At 48.9% G+C, this 21,710-nt stretch overlaps 2 protein-coding genes across 3 annotated transcripts in view; both read right to left on the bottom strand.

Moving 5' to 3' along the window:
• GAMT (guanidinoacetate N-methyltransferase) overlaps positions 1-20,544 on the bottom strand; it is a 214,627-nt gene extending 194,083 nt beyond the window's left edge. The window contains exon 1 of one of the 2 annotated variants that reach the window (XM_081178031.1): positions 20,496-20,544. In XM_081178031.1, the coding sequence (XP_081034157.1) occupies positions 20,496-20,529 (34 nt within the window). In that variant the 5' untranslated portion in view covers positions 20,530-20,544. Of the gene's footprint in view, positions 1-9,912; positions 9,982-20,495 lie in introns of those variants that run through there. The other variant, XM_081178032.1, reaches the window with a different exon arrangement.
• APBA3 (amyloid beta precursor protein binding family A member 3) lies at positions 287-19,427 on the bottom strand. Its single transcript, XM_081177700.1, is given in 13 exon segments — positions 287-1,267; positions 2,859-2,999; positions 3,621-3,740; positions 4,604-4,816; positions 5,784-5,981; positions 7,923-8,081; positions 8,244-8,330; positions 9,554-9,699; positions 10,654-10,693; positions 11,801-12,536; positions 15,859-16,206; positions 19,194-19,243; positions 19,246-19,427. Coding segments are annotated over 13 exon segments (2,370 nt in total). The 5' UTR covers positions 19,306-19,427; the 3' UTR covers positions 287-1,195.
• Positions 20,545-21,710: the final 1,166 nt, after the last annotated feature.

The following is a 21,710-nucleotide window of genomic DNA, read 5'->3' as shown; positions in this document are numbered from 1 at the left end:
AGCCAGAACAGCAAGAGGGATCGCTGTGCAGTGAAAGCAGCAATCCCTCTTGCTGTTCTGGCTTCTGGGATAGCTGCGCAGCCTGCATTCGCTCCATAAGACGCACACACATTTCACCTTACTTTTTAGGAGGGAAAAAGTGAGTCTTATAGAGCAAAAAAATATGGTATTTCCCATGTGCTCACCCTAAAGGTTTTTCAAAAAATAAAAATACAAACTGCCAGGTTAGGCTCTGCCCTAACCTTTTACCCTGAGATGCTGGATTTCTGACTGCAGGAAATGCAGATTTTTGCATTCCCTCACACCCTTGTGAAGTGATAAATCGGTCCAGACATATTTGTTTTTTAGTATTTCGGCTGATGATCAGCAAGGCGGCACGTTCCCACTCCTTACTGAAAGGTTTGTGGATGGACGCCTGCTGCAAGTTTTGCTTTAGGCCTGTTTCTAGTTGCAAAGACCAGCTGCCGAAGTTTTTAACACACTGCAGGACTGAGTGTGTGTGTGTGTGTGTGAGAGAGAGAGAGAGAGAGGTGGAGATATCTGGTCTATTCTAGAAAGATGGTAGAGCAGTGAGGTGGGTGTAGACTGTCCCACTGCAAAGAATTTTGTTTCTTTATAATATATAACCCAACCTCCCTGCAAGGAGAAATCTAGCACCTCAAGGAAAAAATTGTTTCCACGCAATCAGGAAATCCAGCCCCTCAAGTAAAAGACAGTTCCTGCGTAATCCCTTCGCCGCTATGCTCTTTCCCCTTATTTCCAGGACATGCAAATTTTAACACAAGGGCAGCATTTATTTCAATATATAAAAAATTATTTATCCACCAGCAGCCTTTCTCCCACTGCTTCTTAGCGGCTTCCCATATCCCAACCCAGAAAACAATTCCACACACACACACACACACAAAAACCCACACCTCCGAAACGAACATTGCAGGGCAACGCTTGAAGATGGGCAATTTACCAGCACCCCAAAATAAACCACACACGAACACACGCTCCCAGTTAAAGCAAAATAAAACCTTTTTTTCCTGTGATTCCGGGTGGAGGAAAAGTTCCGTTGAGAGGCGGGCAATTCTGAATTCAGAGAAGACCGCTTTTGGTGCACAGAGTCTGGTTTGTGAAGTGAGAAAGGGTTGCATGCAACTTGTTAAGCAGGTGTATATTTGCCGCCGTCCCAAGAAAACACCTCCCTTCATAGGAAAACGGGTTGTTCCTGTCCGGTCAAAAGACGGTAGGTTGACGCCGGCATGGTTTTGATGTGGACCTGGAATAAAAAAGACACAAGGACGGAAGGCATGTTTGCGTTAAAGCGATATCACTGGGGAACAATTTTTTTTTGTCATTTTCTCTTGCGTGAGATTTTTCAGCCGTTCTTATACGTTCTTTCAGTGCTGCTTTCAAATGCAAGTCACTTACATTTATACTCATATTTTACTACATTGGCTGTGTGTTTAATAAAATGCTGAATTCTTGCACTGTGAAAAATAAAGATTATGGTGAAAAGTGAAAAACATGAATTGCAAAAAGCTAGAGCTTACGAACTTCAGATATGAAATCGGCACGTCGAAATTAGGTGTCAATGCAACAAATAATTTGTTCCCCAGTGTATTCAGCGAGTCCTGCCCAACAAAAAAAGTTGACTTTGCTAATGTTGTTGTTGTTGTTTAGTCGTTTAGTCATGTCCGCCTCTTCGTGACCCCCTGGACCAGAGCACGCCAGGCACTCCTGTCTTCCACTGCCTCCCACAGTTTGGTCCAACTCATGCTGGTATCACTGCAGATGGTGACAGCAGCCACAAAATTAAAAGACGCCTGCTTCTTGGGAGAAAAGCAGTGACAGCATCTTAAAAAGCAGAGACATCACCTTGCCAACAAAGGTGCGTATAGTTAAAGCTATGGTTTTCCCAGTGGTGATGTATGGAAGTGAGAGCTGGACCATCAAGAAGGCTGATCGCCGAAGAATGGATGCTTTTGAATTCTGGTGCTGGAGGAGACTCTTGAGAGTCCCATGGACTGCAAGAAGATCCAACCTCTCCATTCTGAAGGAAATCAGCCCTGAGTGCTCACTGGAAGGACAGATCCTGAAGCTGAGGCTCCAAGACTTTGGCCACCTCATGAGAAGAGAAGACTCCCTGGAAAAGACCCTGATGTTGGGAAAGATGGAGGGCGCAAGGAGAAGGGGACGACGGAGGACGAGATGGTGGGACAGTGTTCTCGAAGCGAGCAGCATGAGTTTGACCAAACTGCGGGAGGCAGTGGAAGACAGGAGGGCCTGGCGTGCTCTGGTCCAGGGGGTCACGAAGAGTCGGACACCACTAAATGACTAAACAACAACACCATCATCATCATCATCATCATCATTATAATTACTACTACAGTGGTGCCTTGCAAGACGAAAAGAATCCGTTCTGAGAGTCTCTTCGTCTAGCGGTTTTTTCGTCTTGCGAAGCAAGCCCATTGAAGGATTAGCGGATTAGCGCTATTAGCGGCTTTTAGCGGCTTAGAAAAAGGGGGGGGGAGGGGGAAAAAACGCAGGAACTCACAAGACATTTTCGTCTTGCGAAGCAAGCCCATAGGAGATTCGTTTTGCGAAGCACCTCCAAAACGGAAAACTCTTTCGTCTAGCGAGTTTTCCGTCTTGCGGGGCACCACTGTACTACTATTATTTCCACAAAAAACCCCACACCCCTGCAGATTGTCAAAGTTTCCCACCCCTCTCGGAAGGCTGACCCCTTTTTTAATTTTTTTGCTCTGCCCGTGAAGCCAAATGCATGAAATTTGGGGACGTTCCTGTACTTGCAAATTCAGCATCTCGATAAATAATCCTTTCCTGGGGAGGGATGCTTTGATGCCCACCTCGCTGACCGCCTGTGTCAAGATCTGGATGATCTTCTCGTGTGGCATGGCCACCACGCTCTGCCCGTTGATCTCGATGATCCGGTGTCCCACGCGGATCCCGCCCCTCTCGGCGATCCCTCCTCGCATGAGGCTGCAGATCTGGAGCAGGAAGAAGGCAGAGGGACCCTGTTTAAGAGTTGGGTAAAGGTAAAGGGACCTCTGACCATTATGTCCAGTCGTGGCCGACTCTGGGGTTGTGGCGCTCATCTTGCTTTACTGGCCGAGGGAGCCGGCGTACAGCTTCCGGGTCATGTGGCCAGCAGGACTAAGCTGCTTCTGGCGAACCAGAACAGCGCACGGAAACGCCGTTTACCTTCCCGCTGGAGCAGTACCTATTTATCTACTTGCACTTTGAGGTGCTTTCGAACTGCTAGGTTGGCAGGAGCTGGGACCCAGCAACAGGAGCTCACCCCGTCATTGCGGGGATTCAAACCGCCGACCTTCTGATCGGCAAGTCCTAGGCTCTGTAGTTTAACCCACAGCGCCACCCGTGTCCCATATATATATGCATATATTTATGCATATTTGATATATGCACATATGATATATGCATATTTATGCAAATCTTTCAAGTGTTATGGGCCTCCAAAGGTCTTAATATAGCCCTGTTTGCTTTGTTATTTAAATTCACTCCAATCCCCCCTACCCTCTAAAAAAGACCCTGCAAAACGTTTCGCCACGCAGCCTGGCTCGCTCGCTCGAGCCACCTAAGTTACTCACAATGCCGTTCTCCACGCAGAACCCCAGCGGGTATTTCGCATCAGGTCTCCGCACGATGGCGGTGGTGACGGGCGGACAGTGGACCACGCTGAGGGTCACCACAGTCTGGCTTTTCAAATCCTGGGAAGGGAGAGTGCAGAAATTTGAATAGCTGGCTTACAGCGGTACCTATTTATCTACTTGCGCCGGCGTGCTTTTGAACTGCTAGGTTGGCAGGAGCAGGGACCGAGCAACGGGAGCTCACCCCGTCATTGCGGGGATTCGAACCGCCGACCTTCCGATCAGCAAGCCCAAGAGGCTCAGTGGTTTAGACCACACGTATCCGTAGCTTTCAACTTACAGATTTGAAAATAAGGGACCAGCAGCCTCGAAAATAAGGGATCAGCAGCCAAAACAAGGGATTTTCCGAGCACAGGTATGTTCGCCTTCTGAGCCCCTCCGAGCCAAAGGCACAAAGCCCAGCCAGCAGCCAAACGAAGCCTCAAGCGGTGGTTCCCACAGCGTAGCAACCCGGCAAAGGGGATGCAGCAAGGAAAACCACCGTCACCTCTCCGCTGGGAAGCGCTGAGCAAAGGCGAGTCTCCAGGCAATGCGGCCGATTTGATTGGCACAAGGCATGCAAGCTCCACCCCCAAGTCGTCCTTAGACTCCTTATTGGGTGAGCAACGCAGCCAAGCAACCCAGTTGGAGCCTCCCTCCTCCCTGGCCGGCAGGGAGGGAGGGAGAGGAGCTGCTTCCTTTGAAACCCGGGAAATTTAAGGGACATCATCAATAAGGGACAGCAGCGGGACACGGCGCTGGGATAAGGGACTTTCCCGCCAAATACGGGACGGTTGACAGCTATGGACATATCACCATGTATTATCGTCCCACCACTGCTTCCCAGACTCTGAGCCTTCTTCCCTTCGGTGTTCCCCAGCCGCTGCTCTGCGTCCCACCAGCCCTGGGAAGGAAAAGGAGTCTCCTCTGCCACCGTCGCTCACCCGTATGATGCCCTGGCAGGAAGCCAGGGGCAACCCCACCAGACTGGTCCCGTTGGCTGACATGATGCGGTCCCCAATGCTCAGCTTCCCCGACCGTTCCGCTGCTCCTTTGTGCATGAGGTTAGCCACCACCACGGTGGGCAGGATGGAGCCCCAGCCCGACTCCACGATCACGACGCCCAGGATCTCCCCCTTCTGTTTGTGGATGACAACCTGCAACAGAAACACAGGGCAGGAATCAGTGCGGCGCCACGTCTGTAGGAAATGGTGATCTTTCAGTGCGTCTATCCAAAATTTCCCTCTTGTGGTTTATCCCCATAACAGCTGCTCACTTTGGGTTTTAGTCAAGCAAGCAGTCTAAACAGTCAGCGCCTAAATGATCTTTGCTGTGGGTTAAACCACAGAGCCTAGGGCTTGCCGTTCGGAAGGTCGGCGGTTCGAATCCCCATGACGGGGTGAGCTCCTGTTTCTCGGTCCCTGCTCCTGCCCACCTCGCAGTTCGAAAGCACGTCAAAGTGCAAGTAGATAAATAGGTACCGCTCCGGCGGGAAGGTAAACGGCGTTTCCGTGCGCTGCTCTGGTTCCCGGAGGTGACCCGGAAACTACAACTAATCCAGAATGCGGCAGCCAGACTAGGGACTGGGAGCGGCTGCCGAGACCACATAACACTGGTCCTTAAAGACCTACATTGGCTCCCAGTACGTTTCCGAGCACAATTCAAAGGGTTGGTGCTGACCTTGAAAGCCCTAAACAGCCCAGTAGACCTGGAGGAGCGTCTCCACCCCCATCGTCCAGCCCGGACACCGGGGTCCATCTCTCGAGGGCCTTCTGGCAGTTCCCTCATTGCGAGAAGCAAAGCTACAGGGAACCAGGCAGAGGGCCTTCTCGGTGGTGGCGCCCGCCCTGTGGAACGCCCTCCCACCAGATGTCAAAGAGATAAAGAACTGCCTGACATTTAAAAGACATCTTAAGGCAGCCCTGTTCAGGGAAGTTTTTAATGTGTGGCATCTTTTTGGTGTTTGTGGAAGCCGCCCAGAGTGGCTGGGGAAGCCCAGCCAGATGGGTGGGGTATAAATAATAAATTATTATTATTATTTATCTAGACCAACCCCCTACAAGGCAGGTGAGGCGCTCAGCCCACCCACCTCCGGGGAGAGGGGGGGGAAAGATCCGTCCTTACTTCCTTACAGTTCTCTTGCTTGGAGAAGTGCGCCAAATCGCCGTTGTACAGCTCTTCCCCCGGGACGAAGCTTTCGTCGCCCTCGTCGTCGCCGCACCGCCGGGGGTGGAGTTGGTCGGGGTCGATGCCGCTAGCCCTCAGGAACTGCTGGTACGCGACGCTGAAAGCTTGGCCGATAGCTTGGGCTATCAAGGGAGCCTGCGGAAGGAGAAGGCGGGTTTCCAGCGCGGAACTCGAACCCAGGACCCGGGGGTTAAGATGCTCTGCTGACTGCGCCGTCAACAATAATTGCGACTACAATTATTATCGTTACACAGAGCAGATAAAAATCAATGCTTTTTTAAAAAATCAGATTTTTTAATTTGATTTAAAAAAAATTAAAACAAAAAAGTACAATTTGAATTTTAAAAAATCAAATTTAAAAATCTGATTTTTTAAAATGTAAATGGGATTTTTTATTTAAACCGCATTTTTAAAATAAAATACTTTTTTTTGGGGGGGGGAATCTTTCTAAAGGTTTTCTGTTTCAGTTACATTATAGTCCAAAGGCTATTCATCAGGAAAAAAGGATTGGCTTTAAGTTTTTCATGTGTTCTAAAACTCATTATGTTTTTTAATAAAATAAAATTGTTTAACCACATCAGTTAACAAACACGGATACAAACGCTATAATGTCATGTTTTAGTTAAATAAATTGCTTAAATTGTCATTAAGCAAACGATTATTTCCCCACTTCCAATAAAGTACAGCAGAAAAGTTGCCCAAATATAAACAGTTAACTTACTAAACCTCACAATCATTTCATCATTATCTATGTATTTCTGATAGTAAAACCAAATCAGTCATTTTTTATATTGCTGTAAAAACTGCTCTGAAAATTCATTATTCAAAAAAACCCGAAACCTTCCTCTGGTTGTCAATATTAAGATAAGACCAACAAGAACGAGTCTATCGGGGGGGGGGGGGGGAGAGATTTGATTCAAGTCTTACAGACCAGCGATTTAAATTGATTTGATGTTAATCAAATCCACCCTGTTGCTGTATTCCACTTACTATTTATCGCTTGTCATATGGACTAGAAACTTGATTTCGAAACACAACTCTCTACATTCTACCTCTCCTTTAAAGCAGAGCCAGTGAAGGCGGTGAAGGTCCTGTGTGAGTGCCTGGAGGCAGCTGGAGGATGGATGACGGCTAACGGATTGAGGTTGAATCCTGACAAAACAGAAGTACTGTTTTTGGGGGACAGGAGGCGGGCAGGTGTGCAGGACTCCCTGGTCCTGAATGGGGTAACTGTGCCCCCAAAGGACCAGGTGTGCAGCCTGGGAGTCATTCTGGACTCACAGCTGTCCATGGAGGTGCAGGTCAGTTCTGTGTCCAGGGCAGCTCCATCTGGTACGCAGGATGAGACCCTCCCTGTCCGCAGACTGTCTTGCCAGAGTGGTGCATGCTCTGGTTGTCTCCTGCTTGGACTACTGCCATGTGCTCTACGTGGGGCTGCCTTTGAAGGTGACCCGGAAACTACAACTAATCCAGAACGCGGCAGCTAGACTGGGGACTGGGAGCGGCCGCTGAGACCACATAACACCAGTCCTGAGAGATCTGCATTGGCTCCCAATACGTTTCTGAGCACAATTCAAAGTGTTGGTGCTGACCTTTAAATCCCTAAACGGCCCAGTATCCCTGAAGGAGCGTCTCCACCCCCATCGTTCTGCCCGGACACTGAGGTCCAGCGCTGAGAGCCTTCTGGCAGTTCCCTCATTGCGATAAGTGAGGTTACAGGGAACCAGGCAGAGGGCCTTCTCGGTGGTGGCGCCCACCCTGTGGAACACCCTTCAGATGTGAAGGAAATAAGCAGCTATCCTATCTTTAAAAGACATCTGAAGGCAGCCCTCTTCAGGGAAGTTTTTAATATATAACGCTGTATTGTTTTTAAACTTTGTTGGAAGCCGCCCAGAGTGGCTGAGGAAACTCAGCCAGATGGGCGGGGTATAAATAATAAATTATTATTATTATTATTATTATTATTATTATTATTATTATTATTATTATTATTCTCCTTTCCATTTCTACACGGGACCTCACACACATATACGGCCCCCGAGGTTCTCCCCCGGCCCCCAATTTCCCCAGGCTCACATCCGCCGAGTGGAAGACGTGGCAGATCATCTTGTAGAGTTGCTTTTCGGCAGAGGCGTCGGCCCGGCGAGGAAGTTTCCGGCGGGCCATGAGAACCACGATGTTCCCAATGTCAGCGATGTAGGAAATAGTTTGCAATAGGTGGTCCATCATCGCCTCCTGGGAGCGGAGAGGGGGACAGGAAGGAGAGACGTCAAGAGGAATAGGAGCCAGGCTTTGGCCAAGTTTTTCTGGCACTCGGAAATTCCTGGCGAATCCTCGAACTCGAGCCCCGCTTCCGCCTATGCTGCTAGGCTACCCGGAAGCCGGCAAGGGACGCACCTGGGAGTCGGCCGTCAGGACCTTGATCCTCTGCGTGGAGATGAAGAGGTCCACCTCCGTCATGGGCTGCGATTCTCCTTCGGGGGCCTGCAACGTAAAGACAGGCGTCTTGAGGCAAGCGATGGCCGGGAAATAGAGAGACGGGGTGGTTGGGAAATGGAGACATGGGGCAAGTGATGGCTGGCCGAGGGAGCAGTATGGGGCAAGTGATGGCTGGGAGATGGAGAGACATGGGGCAAAGTGATAGCTGGGAGATGGAGAGACATGGGGCAAGTGATAGCTGGGAGATGGAGCAGCATGGGGCAAGTGATAGCTGGGAGATGGAGAGACATGGGGCAAGTGATGGCTGGGAGATGGAGCAGCATGGGGCAAGTGATGGCTGGGAGATGGCGAGACATGGGGCAAGTGATGGCTGGGAGATGGAGAGACATGGGGCAAGTGATGGCTGGGAGATGGAGCAGCATGGGGCAAGTGATGGCTGGGAGATGGAGAGACATGGGGCAAGTGATGGCTGGGAGATTAAGCAAAGTGGGGCAAGTGATAGCTGGCAGAAGGAGCAACATGGGGCAAGTGATGGCTGGGAGATGAAGAGACACGGGGCAAGTGATGGCTGGGAGAAGGAGCAGCATGGGGCAAGTGATGGCTGGGAGATTAAGCAAAGTGGGGCAAGTGATGGCCGGCAGAGGGAGCAACACGGGGCAAGTGATGGTCAGCAAATGTAATAACATGGGGCAAGTGATGGCCAGCAGAGGGAGCAACGTGGGGCAAGTGATGGCTGGGAGATTAAGCAAAGTGGGGTAAGTGATAGCTGACAGAATGAGAACATGGGGCAAGTGATGGCTAGGGGATTAAGCGAAGTGGGGCAAGTGATGGCTGGGAGATTAAGCGAAGTGGGGCAAGTGATGGCTGGGAGAAGGAGCAGCATGGGGCAAGTGATGGCTGGGAGATTAAGCAAAGTGGGGCAAGTGATGGCCGGCAGAGGGAGCAACACGGGGCAAGTGATGGCCGGCAAATGGAATAACATGCGGCAAGTGATGGCCAGCAGAGGGAGCAACATGGACTGGACCACAGACCCCTTTAGCCCCGCATCCTGCTTCCAGAGGTGAACAGCCAGAGTGTCCCAACGGCAAGGCCACAGACCTCTTCCACTCTGCCCCTGCCAGCAGGCGCCGAGAGAGATAGACTGCACCTGTACCTGGAGGCTCCGCTTGGGTGGAATTAGGAATGCCAAAGGATCCTTTGCTGGATTGGACCAAAGCTGCCTCTACAGCAACACATCTCTGGAGGAAGATGCTCCCCCAGGATCTCACCTTGATCCTGTCCACGGCTTTCTGGGCTTGGGCCATCCGGACGTGGGTGGGGGGGTTCCTTTCAGAGACCAGCTGCGTGGAGCCCAGGTACTTGGCTCCGAAGATCACGCCGTCCAGCAGATCTTCGGGCTCGCAGGGGCCTGGGACTGGATTAAACGACGAAAGGGCCCGTTTCTTAACGGAACGTGGAATGGAACAAAGCAAAAAAAAAAAAAACTTTCCCTCAACCCTCAAGTTTCTAGTCCACATGGGGGATGTTCTGCAGCTGGAACGAGAGCAACTCCCCTCCTTTCTGTATGAGATTATGATAGGAATTTTGAGGTCTTAAGATATACGGTAATGTTCATAACCGCACGTACACAGATCAGCACAGGAAGACCAACCGGAAGCCATTTTGGTTCCTAAACTGAGCCAATGTTTTCTCTGCAAGGTCAAAGTGGGAAATCTCCCCATTGTCTCTTTCCTCACAAATCCTGTCTTAAGGATATGTCTGTTTGAAGAGGGTGTGAGCCTGTGACCTGGCCCAGGAACTAAGTATTTATCACTACAAAAGAATGGCGGGGCTCCCCAGGAAATCCAATCAAGTAACCTGCCAGACAGGAGATAAACAAGGACAGGAGATAAACAACATTCAAATTTCTGTTGTAGACCGCCTTTTCTGTGATGTAGGTGTGATGTATCTGAGGGGTGGTCTTAGCTTACACCCCTTCGGTGATGTATGTATGATGTTTCTGGGGGTGGTCTTGATCTACAGGTTGGCAATTTCAAAAGTCTTTATAAGGCCTTGCACACCATTTTTCTGGGTCCCTCCTCTCTCCTGCGGGTGAGGAGAGCACCCTGTTGCAACAGATCAATAAAGATCAGGCTTACTAGCTGCTTTGCTTCTCAATATTCTCTGTTATTTTCTCCTACCAATAGGGAACCTATGTAAGGACTCTATATGGGCTCTTGGATACCCCATAAGGGAAAAGGGCAAATTTTTATTTACAAGATTGGTAGGGTTCCAAAATGCCCAGACACAGACCCACACGTTGAAATACCCCGACCCTCAACACAGAAGCCTCCTCCTGAGAGTGGGACAAAAAACCTCCTTCGCTCACCTTCCTTGTAAGTCGGCAAGGACGACAAATCCGCTTTATCCTGTTCAAAGAGGGAAACAAAAGGTTCACAGTCGGTTACAGCCTCCTTCGAACGTTGCTTAGCTAGCTTGCAAACTGCCTCGTGCACTGTGACGCAGAAAGGCGGCGTGCATATAGAAAGCAAAGTCAAATGAAAGCTCCCTTATCTTCTTAAAGGCCCTTGCTCTGTCTACACCACTGGATGGCGGCTAACAGATTGAGGTTGAATCCTGACAAGACAGAAGGACTGTTTTGGGGGGACAGGAGACGGGCAGGTGTGGGGGACTCCCTGGTCCTGAATGGGGTGACTGTGCCCCTGAAGGACCAGGTGCGCAGCCTGGGGGTCATTTTGGACTCACAGCTGTCCATGGAGACGCAGGTCAGTTCTGCGTCCAGGGCAGCTCCATCTGGTACGCAGGATGAGACCCTCCCTGCCCGCACACTGTCTCTCCAGAGTGGTGCATGTTCTGGTTATCTCCCACTTGGACTACTGCCATGCGCTCTACGTGGGGCTGCCTTTGAAGGTGACCCGGAAACTACAACTAATCCAGAATGCGGCAGCTAGACTGGGGACTGGGAGCGGCTGCCGAGACCATACAACACCGGTCCTGAAAGACCTGCATTGGCTCCCAGGATGTTTCCGAGCACAATTCAAAGTGTTGGGGCTGACCTTGAAAGCCCTAAATGGCCCAGTATACCTGAAGGAGCGTCTCCACCCCCATCTTCCAGCCCGGACACCTGGGTCCATCTCCCGAGGGCCTTCTGGCGGTTCCCTCCCTGCGAGAAGCGAGGTTACAGGGAACCAGGCAGAGGGCCTTCTCGGTGGTGGCACCCTCCCATCAGATGTCAAGGGAATAAACATCTATTTGACTTTTAGAAGACATCCGAAGGCCGCCCTGTTTAGGGAAGTTTTTAACGTTTGACATTTTACCGTGTTTTTAATTTTCTGTTGGGAGCCGCCCAGAGTGGCTGGGGAAACCCAGCCAGATGGGCAGGGTATAAACAATAAAATTAATCTATTATTATTATTATTATTATTATTATTATTATTATTATTATTATTACTACTACGGTGACTGGCATTGGTGCGTCAACCTGGGACAAGGTGTGCCCCTCGCAAGATCCTTACCACCATGTCCGAAGAGCAGGACGCCTCTTCCTCGTGGGCAGACCCCGGCGCCTGCCGCCTCCATCCCAGCTCCGGCGAAGGTCCCCCCAAAACGGAATCAGCGGAGGAGAGAGGTGGCTCCTTCCATCGGTGGGGGCCTTCCCCTTGAGCCCCGTCCGAGGCCAATTCCCCCGGGGCCATTCCCCCGGGGCGGCTGCTCCCGGTCACCGCATCCGAGCGAGCCAGGGGTGTCTCGGCGCCCGCGTCGGAAGGGGACCCCCGTTCGTAGCGAAGGAGGCTAAGCAGATCTTCGCTCTCAACTTCTGCCGATAGTAGCCCTCGCCCCCTCCGCAGGCGCGGCGGGCCGTGCCCCAAGCCATGCCCCGTGGCGATGTGGAGCGGGCAAGGGGCCCCCTGGCACTCTTCGGACGCCAGGAGAGGGTCTCCGTCGCCTTCGGAAACACGGCCTTCTTCGCCGTCGGAGGCGGGCAACAGCCCGTCTTCGGACGTGGGCGATCGGTCTTCGAAATTCGGGCTGAGTCGCTGCAGGCGGCTCAGGAGGCCGTGAAGATGTAGGTGATCGGAATCCGGGGCGTCCTCCTCTTCGTCCCGGACGACGTCCGCATCTTCCATTTCTACGAGAAGCTCAGCCGGGTCTGCGGGCGACAGGTCGCTTTCCTCCAAGGCTTCTCGGGGGCCCGGCGTCCAGCCGGCGTCCCCGGACACGGGTTCGGGAGACGCCTCCATTGAGCCCCTGCTGGAGGAAAAGCAAGTTTCAGCCCTCTGAGAAGTCAGGGGTGTCTGGACATTGTGGGGATTGATATAAACAGAAAGGAATGTCAGCTCTTTTTATATGCAGTAACAGCAGCAATAATATTACTGGCCCAAAAATGGAAGCAAGAAGAATTACCGACGATTGAAGAATGGAGGATGAAGTTAATGGACTATGCAGAACTAGATAAACTAACAGGGAGGATTCGAAACCGGCGGGACCATAAATTCACGGAAGACTGGAGTAGATTTACGGACTACTTGACAAGATATCTGTGAAGATCAGACGACGTTTGTAGGTTTGCAAGAAGTTTTGTGAGGAGTATTATTGGAAGTATTGCAAAAATGGAAAAGGGGAAGGATGATTTGTTAAGAGATATAAAGGCAATATAAAGTTAAGAAATGCGTAAAAGAAGTGGTTAAAATGGTGGATCATCAGAGGTGCTGATGGAAGTCTAAAAAAGATTGTATGTGATAAGTTTTGTGGTACATTTTATAATTTATGTTAAAATCAATCAATCATATTGATTGATGCCCCGCAAGACGAATGCCTCGCAAGACGGAAAACTCGCTAGACGAAAGAGTTTTCCGTTTTGGAGGTGCTTCGCAAAATGAATTTCCTATGGGCTTGCTTCGCAAGACGACAATGTCTTGCGAGTTCCTGCTGGTTTCTTTTTCCTCCCCCCCTTTTTCTAAGCCGCTAAGCTGCTTATCAGCTGATCCGATCAGCAGATAAGCTGCTAAAAGCCGCTAATAGCGCTAATAGCGCTAATCCGCGAATCCGTCAATGGGCTTGCTTCGCAAGACGAAAAGACCACTAGACGAAGAGAATCACAGAACGGATTCTTTTCGTCTTGCGAGGCACCACTGTATATATATATGATAAATAATATATATAAGATAAATATATATATAAATATATATATATATAAGTCAGGGGTGTCGTTTCGCAGTCGGTTCTGAAATGTCTGCAGGAAATGAAACTTTTGAGAGCCTCCAAAACGAAACCCTGTCTAAGTGGCGAGCCCAAATGTATATAAGAGCGATTCAAAACATGCAGATAATTACAATGAAAGCATCACAGCACTAGCCGCTTCCTTTAAAAAATCCATTTGCTGTTGTTACTATTATTAAGTGTTTCCATATTTCAAAAAGCGAAAATACAGACGCAAAAGTTGCTTGTTTTTTTTTTTTTTACAAAAGCTTTGTTGAGCTTTGTTTTGCAAAATCTCCAAAACATTGTGAAGATTTTTAGCTATCTGCCAAAAAATCAACACTTCCGATCAGTGCCGGATTTACGTATAAGCTAAACAAGCTATAGCTTAGGGGCCCCGCTCTCTTGGGGGGCGACCAAAAAAATTTAAAGTAAAAAACCTGGACGTACATTTCCAAAATAGAAGATAAAAAAGAAATAAAATAAAAGCTACCTACAGCAACAGTGTTTTGTGTTGTGTAGGCTCCTAGGATGTAAGTCATGGGCCTCGCCTGCTAGCCTGCTCCCTAAAATATCCCAGGTTTGCTCCTTTCTATATATAGGGTGCCTACATTCTGCATGGACTGGTCGCACGGCAACATGGGCAAATGGCTTGAGATACCTACTGGGTCCATAAATGACCACATAGCATATATTCAACACACACAAAAACAGCGACAATTTGTTGTTGACAAAGGACAGCTGGACATAGAAAGGGCCCCATTACCTTCAGTAGCTTAGGGCCTCATCCAACCTAAATCCAGCCCTGATCCTGACATAGGTTGCCCCGGACATATTTACCGATTTTGTTTCTGATGGACGGATCCCAGATATGTCTTGGAATTTCAGTTGATAAAGGTAAAGGTACCCCTGACCGTTAGGTCCAGTCGTGGCCGACTCTGGGGTTGCGGCGCTCATCTCGCTTTATTGGCCGAGGGAGCCGGCGTACAGCTTCCGGGTCATGTGGCCAGCAGGACTAAGCCGCTTCTGGCGAACCAGAGCAGCGCACAGAAACGCCGTTTACCTTCCCGCCGGAGTGGTACCTATTTATCTACTTGCACTTTGAGGTGCTTTCGAACTGCTAGGTGGGCAGGAGCAGGGATCGAGCAACGGGAGCTCACCCCGTCACAGGGATTCGAACCGCCGACCTTCCGATCGGCAAGCCCTAGGCTCTGTGGTTTAGACCTTTAAATCCCTTTAAATCCTTATACCACCCTTAATAAGAATATCGCACATCAGTTCCCAAGAGCCTGTTGGTGGAATAGGAAGGTTTTCAGCTGCCACCAGAAGGATGACGAGAAGGGAGCCAGCCTAGTTTCCCTAGGCAGGGAGTTGCAAAGTTGCCTGGGAGAAGCCAACACCGAGAAGGCCCTGTTCTCCGTCCCCAGCAAGTGGGACCAAGAGAAGGGCCTCTCCAAAGATCCCAAAGTTGCCTGGGAGGAGCCAACACCGAGAAGGCCCTGTTCTTTGTTCCCACCAAGCAGGAACGAGAGAGGGGCCTCTCCAAAGATCCCAAAGTTGCCTGGGAGGAGCCAACACCGAGAAGGCCCTTTCCTGCATCCTCACCAAGCGGGACCGAGAGAAGGGCCTCTCCAAAGATCCCAAAGTTGCCTGGGAGGAGCCAACACCGAGAAGGCCCTGTTCTTCATCTCCACCAAGCGGGACCGAGAGAGGGGCCTCTCCAAAGATCCCAAAGTTGCCTGGGAGGAGCCAACACCAAGAAGGCCCTGTTCTTCGTCCCCACCAAGCGGGACCGAGAGAAGGGCCTCTCCAAAGATCCCAAATTTGCCTGGGAAGAGCCAACACTGAGAAGGCCCTGTTCTTCATCCCCACCAAGCGGGACCGAGAGAAGAGCCTCTCCAAAGATCCCAAAGTTGCCTGGGAGGAGCCAACACCGAGAAGGCCCTGTTCTTCATCCCCACCAAGCGGGACCGAGAGAAGGGCCTCTCCAAAGATCCCAAATTTGCCTGGGAAGAGCCAACACTGAGAAGGCCCTGTTCTTCATCTCCACCAAGTGGGACCGAGAGAAGATCCTCTCCAAAGATCGCAAAGTTGCCTGGGAGGAGCCAACACCGAGAAGGCCCTTTCCTGCTTCACCACCAACGGGCAGCCTCGTATGGGACGATACGAGAACCCTGAACCTGCCCCGGCAGCGTTTGGGGGCCCGGGAGTCCTGTGCCGTGGCGGTCTGCCCCACTTCAACTGCCCTGGGGGGCCGTGTTTCGCGCCAGGACCGACCCCCCCCCCCAGTGCACCATTTCAGTGAAACAGGAAAGGCAATCCCGATTCCTGCTTTGCGGCGGGGACTTGTATGAAGTTTTAAAACGGGTTTTACCTGCATCCCTGACTGACTGCTTGCTTGTAACCTTGGCGGCTGGAATCTGGCAGATTCAAAAGCCAATCGGATCGTTCGGCAATATCTGAGCCGCTCTGGGTCTCGGGTGCCGCCGATTCGGAGATCACGGATTCTCCTTTTGGAACGGGGGCTTGCAGACGGCCGGGAGAGGGACCGGTCTGTTCCCAGACGGAAGAAGCATCTGTTCCGGGTTTTGGGGGGGCATCGGGGTCTGTCGCCATGCGTTCCTCTAAGTCCATGGAGAGGGTCTCTGGGGGACAGGTCACCGAATTCGCCTCCGACTTGAAGTCCATCTCGCTGTCGGTCATGATGGGGCAAGGAATAGCCCTACACTTGAAAACAAAAGCGAGCATACAGGACCGGGCTCCGGGGAGACCCGAATTCAAATCCTGCCACCCACCTGGCCATAAAGCTCCCTTGGGGGTCTGTGCTAGAAATCCCCCAGGTTACCCCGGTAAAATGAGCAAAAATGTACAAAAATGGTTACGATTCCTCTTCACTAACCCTAGGAATTAATTTGCAGCCTGCTTTCTCCTTCCGCATCACAAAATAACCCAAACCCTAGCATTTATTAATTGCTAGGGTTTACCCTGAATGTAGAACAGCATTTAAAAAATAAATAAATACAGATTTTGCAGATTGGAATGTGGAAATGGACAATTGGAACAGACTTGCGGACGCTCACACGGTTTTGTATTTTTGTTATACGGTGCTCCCTTGGTTCTCAGACGCCTTGGTTCTCAAACAACTTGGAACCCAAACGCTGCAAAGCCGGAAGGAAGTGTCCCGGTTTGCGAACTTTTTTCAGAAGCTGAACGTGCTCCGTTTTGAGTGTTACGCTTCCGATTTGAGTGCTACACTGAGATCTCTCTGTTTTTGCTATTTATTTTGCATTTTTGTGCTTGCGGCTCTTTTTGTTTTTGTGACTGTGCAGAACCCAGTTCAGCTACTGATGGATTGATTGATTGTGTGACTGCAGTACATTGTTCATTGCTTTCATTTTATGGGTTGATGATCTCGTTAGATAGTAAAATTCATGTTCAATTGCTGTTTTAAGGGTTGCTTTTAAAAGTCTGGAAGGAATTAATCCGTTTTGCATTGCTTTCTATGGGAAAGCGCGCCTTGGTTTTGGAACGCTTTGGTTTTGGAGCGGACTTCCGGAACGGATTAAGGTTGAGCACTAAGGGACAACTGTATCTGAGATTCTAGCATTGCTTGGGGTGGGGGCTGATGCTCAAAACCCAACCAGCCTCGAAGGGTTGTCGTCGGGATTTAAATGGGCCCGGGATCAGGGAAGAGCAAAGCACACTGTTTTAAGAAGAAAGGTAAAGGTAAAGGGACCCCTGACCATTAGGTCCAGTCGTGGCCGACTCTGGGGTTGCGGCGCTCATCTCGCTTTATTGGCCGAGGGAGCCGGCGTACAGCTTCCGGGTCATGTGACCAGCATGACTAAGCCGCTTCTGGCGAACCAGAGCAGCGCACGGAAACGCCGTTTACCTTCCCGCCAGAGTGGTACCTATTTATCTACTTGCACTTTGAAGTGCTTTCGAACTGCTATGTTGGCAGGAGCAGGGACTGAGCAACAGGAGCTCAGCCCGTCATTGCGGGGATTCGAACCGCCGACCTTCTGATCGGCAAGTCCTAGGCTCTGTGGTTTAAGAAGAAAAGGTGCGGTATAAATGCAGTAAGCAAATCTAGTCCAGTATTTTGTTCTCACAGTAGCCAAAAATATTATAATTTACTGAACTTCGTTGCAATTTTGGACAACTGCAACGTGCTTCAGGCACCGATATACGCTAAGATAATCGCCTCGGAATGTTTCTGTTCAGGCAAAACTGCCCAGACATGTTTTTACTTTTTAACTTTACTGCAGATTTTAATTTTTTTGCCTTCTTTTTATTTTTTTAGAAAAACGTTTCCAATGGTTTTTGAACTCATCATTCGCAGGTTGTTTCAACCCTTCCCGTAAAAGCACTTAGAAGCTTTGCTAACGGTGGTCGAATCAATTAAATTCAATTAAATTTGGGAAGGGCGGTTAAAAAAGCAAGGGCAACGGAACTGACTGGTAATAGTTTCAGGGATGTGAAAAGGAAGGAACTGGCACAATTTGGCTGCATTTTAATATTTTAATGTTTCAATATTTTAATCTTGTTTTTAAGTTGTATTCATTCAACTTGTTAACGGAACTGACAGGTAATAGTTTCGGAGATGAGAAAAGGAAGGAACTGGCACAATTTGGCTGCATTTTAATATTTTAATGTTTCAATATTTTAATCTTGTTTTTAAGTTGTATTCATTCAACTTGTTAACGGAACTGACAGGTAATAGTTTCGGAGATGAGAAAAGGAAGGAACTGGCACAATTTGGCTGCATTTTAATATTTTAATGTTTCAATATTTTAATCTTGTTTTTAAGTTGTATTCATTCAACTTGTTAACGGAACTGACAGGTAATAGTTTCGGAGATGAGAAAAGGAAGGAACTGGCACAATTTGGCTGCATTTTAATATTTTAATGTTTCAATATTTTAATCTTGTTTTTAAGTTGTATTCATTCAACTTGTTAGCCGCCCTGAGCCCGGCCTTGGCTGGGGAGGGCGGGGTATAAATAAAAATTATTATTATTATTATTAATTTGGTTTCCGTCTGCAAATTTTCTTTCAGAGAACAGGACTCATCTATTTTATTTTTTCAGAAAAACAACAATAAATGTTCCCCAGGCATTTGAGAAATTAAGAGATATTTGCAGCTATCAATGGTTTTGCAAATTCCAAATTCCGGGCGTCCTTTTTCACCAGGCAAACCCACGCATGTTTACTCCCAATGATTCCCACATCCAATATGTGCCTCCAATTGCAGCCTTACGGTGGAAGTCTACTCAGAAGTAAGCCTTTCTGAATTCAAGGGCGGAGGGCTTACTCCCAGGTGATTGAAGTCAGAACTGAATTGCAATGCTTTGCAAGCCTTTTTAAAAAAAGCAAGCAGTGAATTCTGAGTATGTGTGGCTTGTTTACTTAGGAGTAAACAGGGTTATTGTTATTTAAAGTATTTACAAACCATCCTGGACCCAAAGGACACGGCCAAACCCACCCAAAAAATTAAACAAAAACACAGAACTCAGCTATAGGAAAATTGCCAGTCGTTGCCACCAAACCACCCCAAAAATTTAATTCAGACTGAATTAATTTTTGCCTGGCTTGATGTGTAACAGATTCTATAAACTTGCCAGATTATTTCACACTGTTTTGGTTTCATTTCAGGCGGTTTACAAGCAAAACGAAGCGGATGCAAACTTTTTAAGGGGGAAAAAACTCACTTTCTGGAAAACTTTTTTGTTGCTGCTGCAGAGGAGGAGCGACCGGGAGTAGAGGAGCTTTGCAAACGTGCCTGTTTTGGTGCTTTTTGCAAGCAGGATCCGGCCCGCTCATTCCGGGTCACAGCATTGTTTGTTGCTGTTTGGTTTTCTACCCCTTGCAACTTGCAAATCCTTTCTCTGAACTTCTTTCTCTTCCTGTTGGGTCTTTTCTCTCCCTGTGGTTTGAGCATGTGTGGGGAGGAGGGTGTGGGGAGGAGGAAAAAAAGAAAGGAATAAAGGGTTCTGGGAGGTGTAGTTTTCTTGGTTGTACGGTGCTGCCATCAGCCTCCAAAGGACTGATCAGCCGCCGGGTCAAACAGAGAGCTGAGATGTCCCTTTTAAACGCGAAGAATAATCCTGCATCACCCAGAAGCTTGCATTTAAAATACATTAAATAACATACCATTTAAAAGGCAAAACCCATCTGAATCAGCTTAACCCTCCGCCGGGTCAACGAGAGAGCAGTGGTGGCCCTTTTGAACGCGGAGAAGAGTCCTGTGTGACCCAGAAGCTTGCAGATTGTTTTTATCAAAATATACACGCACGCACATGCATTTAAAAGGCAAAACCCATCTGAATCAACTTGACCCTCCGCCAGGTCAAAGAGAGAGCAGTGGTGGCCCTTTTGAACGCGGAGAAGAGTCCTGTGTGACCCAGAAGCTTGCAGATTGTTTTTATCAAAATATATATGCACGCACATGCATTTAAAAGGCAAAACCCATCTGAATCAACTTGACCCTCCACCAGGTCAAACAGAGAGCCGAAGTGGCCCTTTTGACAGCCTGTGTCACCCAGAAGCTTGCAGATTGCTTTGATTAAAATATACACGCGCACACATGCATTTGAAAAGCAAAAACCTACTTAAATCAGCTGGACCTTTTCGAAGGGGGTAGAAATATACGCCTGCGACGGTTTGGGGTCCCTCTCTGACGAAATTTGCTTTGAAGATCAAACCGGGGAGCGAATCCTCTCTCTTTCTGGTCGTAATAAGACGCCTCTCTCCTCTTTAACCTGCTTTCTTTCGCCGGGCTTTCGGAAGATCTCTTTGCAAGCGGATCAAGTTGCCTTTTAGGGAGCTGGGGGGATCAGATTCCGTTTAAAAATCCATGACGGGGCATCGTTGTCTTTCATATGTCAGCAAAATATCAACGAGGAAAAGGCCTTCTCCTAAACAGACCTTCCTTTCGGCAGGGATAGTGTAATAGGAATTTTATGGTCTTAGATATATGGTAATGTTCATAAGTGTACCAACCAAGCACGTACATAGATCAGCACAGGAAGACTGACCTGGAACCATTTTAATTCTTAAACTGAGCAAATGTTTTCTCTGCAAGGTCAAAGCGGGAAAGCCTCCCCATTGTCTTTTCCTTCACAAATCCTGTCTTAAGGGTATGTCTGTGTTTGAATAGGGTGTGAGCCTGTGACCTGGCCCAGGAACTAAGTATTTATCACTACAAAAGAATGGCCGGGCTCCCCAGGCAATCCAATCAAGTAACCTGCCAGACAGGACATAAACAATATTCACAATTCTGTTGTAGACCGCCTTTTCTGTGATGTAGGTGTGATGTATCTGAGGGGTGGTCTTAGCTTACACCCCTTCTGTGATGTATGTATGATGTTTCTGGGGGTGGTCTTGATCTACAAGGTGGCAATTTCAAAAGTCTTTATAAGGCCTTGCACACCATTTTTCTGGGTCCCTCCTCTCTCCTGCAAGTGAGGGGAGTGAGGACCCTGTTGCAACAGATCAATAAAGGCCAAGGCTGCAGGCTGCTGTTTTGCTCCAAGTAATCCTGGTTGGTGTCTTTGTTTTTGTCCAAGGGAGCCCTCGGACTTTCCCGTTAACAAGACCCAGAGTTGAACGTTATCCTTGTTGCGAATTTTAAAATATCGGAACAAACCCAGAACGTTGCACCATCCTGCGTAGAAGAAAATGCACAGAACAGGGTCGGATCAGGGCCCTTTTAGAGCCCAAGGGCCAGGTTCCCTTGTTGGAAACTTAACGGGGGCCGCATGAACCCTTCCCAGGGCCGGATTTAGGTTTGATGAGACCCTAAGCTACTGAAGGTAATGGGGCTCTTTAAATGTCCAGCTGTCCTTTGTCAACAACAAATGGCCGCTGTTTTTTGTGTTGTTATTGTCCATGGAGTTTAATATGGTCCGAAGCTCAACATCAAAAAACGAAGATCATGGCCACTGGTCCCATCACCTCCTGGCTAATAGAAGGGGAAGAAATGGAGGCAGTGAGAGATTTCACTTTCTTGGGCTCCATGATCACTGCAGATGGTGACAGCAGCCACGAAATTAAAAGACGCCTGCTTCTTGGGAGAAAAGCATTGACAAACCTAGACAGCGTCTTAAAAAGTAGAGACATCACCTTGCCGACAAAGGTCCGTATAGTTCAAGCTCTGGTTTTCCCAGTAGGGATGTATGGAAGTGAGAGCTGGACCATCAAGAAGGCTGATGGCCGAAGAATTGATG

Source organism: Podarcis bocagei, assembly GCF_964188305.1.
Source record: "Podarcis bocagei genome assembly, chromosome: 18".
NCBI lineage: Eukaryota > Metazoa > Chordata > Lepidosauria > Squamata > Lacertidae > Podarcis > Podarcis bocagei.
Note: the sequence above shows the minus strand (reverse complement) of the source record. Positions and strands in the feature narration are given on the sequence as shown.